The 4,209-nt window shown below is 38.9% G+C and overlaps 1 protein-coding gene across 1 annotated transcript in view; it reads right to left on the bottom strand.

Moving 5' to 3' along the window:
- Positions 1-345: 345 nt before the first annotated feature.
- APAF1 (apoptotic peptidase activating factor 1) overlaps positions 346-4,209 on the bottom strand; it is a 100,843-nt gene continuing 96,979 nt past the window's right edge. The window contains exon 27 of the mRNA XM_006773338.2: positions 346-2,512. Coding sequence (XP_006773401.1) covers positions 2,366-2,512 — 147 coding nt within the window. The 3' untranslated portion in view covers positions 346-2,365. The remainder of the gene's footprint in view (positions 2,513-4,209) is intronic.

The following is a 4,209-nucleotide window of genomic DNA, read 5'->3' as shown; positions in this document are numbered from 1 at the left end:
GCAAGGACTTTGTTTTGCTCACTGCTATCTCCCTACAAATATGCCAGGTACACATGGTAGATCTCAAAACATATTTACTGAATGAAAGGATGAATAGATGAATTCTATCCTTTACAGGATCTTCTCCAGGCCTACACCAAGCAGCGATCAGACTGAGAAGACAGAAAATTTTGGTAAAAGTGATTTATACAGAGCTGATAACACTTCATCAAAAGGTTGATGGATTTGGTTTGAAGAATCCTTCACATTTGTTTTCTAATCAACAAAGAACAAGTAAAGGAGTATGAAACAATCTGAAAATGTTTTTCAAAAATATTTTTTGGAATTTTATTTTTATAAAAAATTTTCTATTTCATGTATTAAAACGTATACCAAGGACAAAAAAATCATGTGAACTGTATTATAGATACAAAACATACAAGACACATACAATGTAAAAAAAATCTTTATATAAAATGCAATGTAATTTCCAATACAAAAAATAAAATAAAATAAAAAAGCAGGGAAAAATGCATATCACAAGTACAAAGCAACATCCTCCCCTTGACTGAACACCTCAGCTGCCATGAAATCTGCAGCTACAACCTCCTAGCTTCTCCTCATCCCTCATGTTACCTAGTCTTTCTTCCATTTTCCTTTTTAATTTATTTTTAAGACAAAGCCCATCAAGGCCTTTTAAGAACTGATGTTTGTTGTTATACTTTAACAGCCAAGTAAGTTCAATTCCAAAAGTTAATACTTCACACTCTGAGCTATAAACGAGTTCCTAAACATTGCATGCAGATAAAGTTCTAATGAGGATACTCTAAGCAGAACATGCCATTTACATAAATTTCTTTTATAAAATTATGACTGCACATCACATTTGTTTAAATCACAGTAAGTCTATAACAAGTTCCTTAACCCATAAAAAAAAAAAAAGAACCTCCTTAACAATGGAAAAGTTTTTATTCACCCTATTTATGGTTCTCTGAAAAGCTAAATAGAAATATCTAATCTAAAATACACCTGGAGTGCTCTAGTCCTCCTGCCCACCCTATTATGTGATAACAATAAAAACTGGTTCATGGCCTACCTGCTACTGACACTAATACCCATTTGATTTAGTCCCTGTTACAGCAGTAAATTTTTAAATTTTGGTTATTTGTTTATGTAGCAACCATATCTATCATTAATTTATGAGCATATCCCTTAACAATGTATTTCTGGGAAAATGTTTAGATTTAAGTTGCAATTAAGGTTCCTAATCAAGAGGTCAAAAAAGCTAATTATTGATGCTGATGTGCTTTCTCCCTGTCAGAATCTACCTTTTCTGATTAACCTCCCAGGGAAGCAGGGAGGAAAGGAAGCAGATAAGGAGAGAAGGGAAGGGAGAGAGACTGGTTGGAGGGTCAAAGGGAACACCATCCAGAGTCCCGATGACTCTGGTTCTGAGAACTCTCCTAAATTCACTCAGAGAACAGCACTGACATTGCCATTCACCTAAAAGTAAATGGAATTATAAGAAAATCATTTTCTACTATTCTATATTTCTTAGGAAAATTCTGTTATTAAAATTGGCCGCTGCTCCATCAATCTGATTTACTAATATCTAACTGTAGAGCAAACTGCTTTAAAAACAAAACAAAAAAACAGAAAAATAGTGAAGATTAAGGAAGGTCTGGTATGTAAAAAAACAGAGAGCAGGACAGTGCCCACCCAGCTCAGAGGCTGACCACGGGAGTCCGTTAGGGCACGAGCTGTCCTCAACTAGTGAGGGAAGGTAGACCAATAAAATCGACTCTGCAACACATAATTTTCACTCCACAGAAAGAATTTTGAAATCCAAGACACACTGATGTAGTGAATTAAAGGAAATATTGCAAATTGTGCTCACAGACACAATATTTTTAAAGCTAATTTAAGGAGTGCAAATAAGCTCCAAAGTTGCATTTGGGAAACTATACCCCAGTGGGGTCATGTGGCTCAGAAAGCAGGCTACTGCTACTCTGAGGCACAACTCGCATAATGACAGTATTAAAATAGATATTTCCTTCCAGTTATCCTCATTAATTATGTCAACCAATTTGAATGTATCAAGAGAGAATTTTATCAACATTATAACAAGGTACGTATTTACATTTTCATTTGCATCTTAAAGACAAATTGTTAAAAATAACGATGATTATGAAAAATAAGATTAAAGGTGTGTTCATGGGGGATTGGGGGAGCTACATTAGTATCATTCTTCAAACCATAAACAATTCTGTAATGAATGCAATACTGTAAAACAATTCACAGCTTTATAAAAAGTTGAAATACAGAGTTCATCACAATTTTTTCCAATTCAAAATTTGAGTTTGACTTATATTAATGCTTAACTATTTTACTCTAAAGTCTGTAAAATATATAAAATACCAAGATTATCAACAGTCACATATGTCTTGAAGTCAGGGGACACATGTATTTTCATCAGATTGGTTCCATTTGTGTAGAAGGTCTGTGAGGATTCCCCAGTGATGACATTCCACCACTGTTCAGAGAAAAATAAGATTCCCATTAGATTGGTAATTACACTGTGTGACAATCGTAGTACAAGCCAGACCTTCAACCTATCACCTCCCCACACCCACACTTCAAGCAAACAGCAGGAAAGAAGTCTACAGTTAACGCTGAATACAGTTATCAACCAGGTCAGCCTCTCTGACCAACCCTGTTGACTGTCTCACAGCGACCCTACACCTCCCTCCACTGGGAGAAGCGTGCAGCCTGCTGAGAGTAGCAGACACAAGGCCACTTGATATCCATTACGGCCATGGTTGGGCTGAGCTCGTCTGCACGTCCTTCTCAGTAGAATGGGCAGAAGAATGCCCTCTCTCCTCTAAAAATGCCCCTTTGCAGACATGAACTGGCAGACACCAAGGCTATTCATAATATGGCTACAGGATAGAATGTCCTCTGTACTGAACCTCCCTTTCACCAGGAGTGATTCAAGAGCCGATGACCAAGTTTCTTTATAAACTTGTCATTCATACATGGATTTGCTAAATAAATACTGAACATCTCAAATGTAGCATGTGCTCTGGCCAGGTCCTTCCCTTCTCGTCCCAATCACTGAACTCACTAAGATTTTAACAATATTTATATTCACTTACCGAATGGAGGTCATAGTTTACCCATATATCTCACGGCTAAAATGAGGGCAAGAGAGACGCTGTGCATGAGCCTCTTCTGAAAAGGGCTCGGGTACATCAAGAGTCTGAGTGTTATGAACACAATAATGGTGTCACTTTTGCATCCATGGTAGTGCCTCGCCTTCTGCCTTGCGCATGTGACTGAGTCAATTTTTCATGTTCGCTATCAGTAATAATAACTGGTACAAGTACACCCCATGGGCTTTATAAACCTCACTGAAGCAACATGCACTAACGTGACATTTTCCAGAACTGACAATTTTGCTCTGTAAAACAGCAATGTAAGCAAGATGGCAGAGGACACATTCCTGTTCTGAGTTGCTAGGGGCAAATGATAGAGGCAGCAGCCCCTTGGAGGTCACCCAGGAACTGCCTCACCTTACACAGAAGAAACCAAGGTTCTGAGAGAAGAGAGGCCCCGTCACCCAAGACCACCCAGCTGGCAGGTGGCAGAGGTACAACAGTTTCCGGCTTCCTCCTCCAAGTGATCCCACCGCCACCTTCCCTCTATTAAAACAGACCACTCTACTTGGAAACACTACACTAGTCACTAATTTGAGTATGGACTAAAAAGCAATGATATTAGAGTGGTAGCTAACGCAGGGGATTTTTCAGGCAGTGAAGCTATTCTGTATGATACTGCAATGGTGAACACACGCCATTTGTCAAAATTCACAGAACGAACAACACCAAGAGTGAACCCTGATGGAAACGATGGGCCTTGGGTAATAAGGATGTGTCAATGAATGAATGCTCATCAATTGAATTAGGTACCACTCTGATGGCAGGCCATTGATAGTGGGGGAGACAGGGCTTGTATTGGGACTCTGTACACGCTGCTCAATTTTGCTGTGAACTTAAAACTGCTCTAAGAAATAAAGTGAATTTTTTTTCTTAAAAACTTGTAGCTAACGTTTACTCAGGGTACAATATGTGTATAAACTAGGGGCCCGGTGCACGAAATTCGTGCACTGGGTGGGGGTGAGGGGGAGTGTCCCTCAGCCCAGCCTGCCCCCTCTCACATACTGGGAGCCCT

The sequence above is a fragment of the Myotis davidii genome, unplaced genomic scaffold (assembly GCF_000327345.1).
Source record: "Myotis davidii unplaced genomic scaffold, ASM32734v1 scaffold267, whole genome shotgun sequence".
In the NCBI taxonomy this organism is placed as follows: domain Eukaryota; kingdom Metazoa; phylum Chordata; class Mammalia; order Chiroptera; family Vespertilionidae; genus Myotis; species Myotis davidii.
Note: the sequence above shows the minus strand (reverse complement) of the source record. Positions and strands in the feature narration are given on the sequence as shown.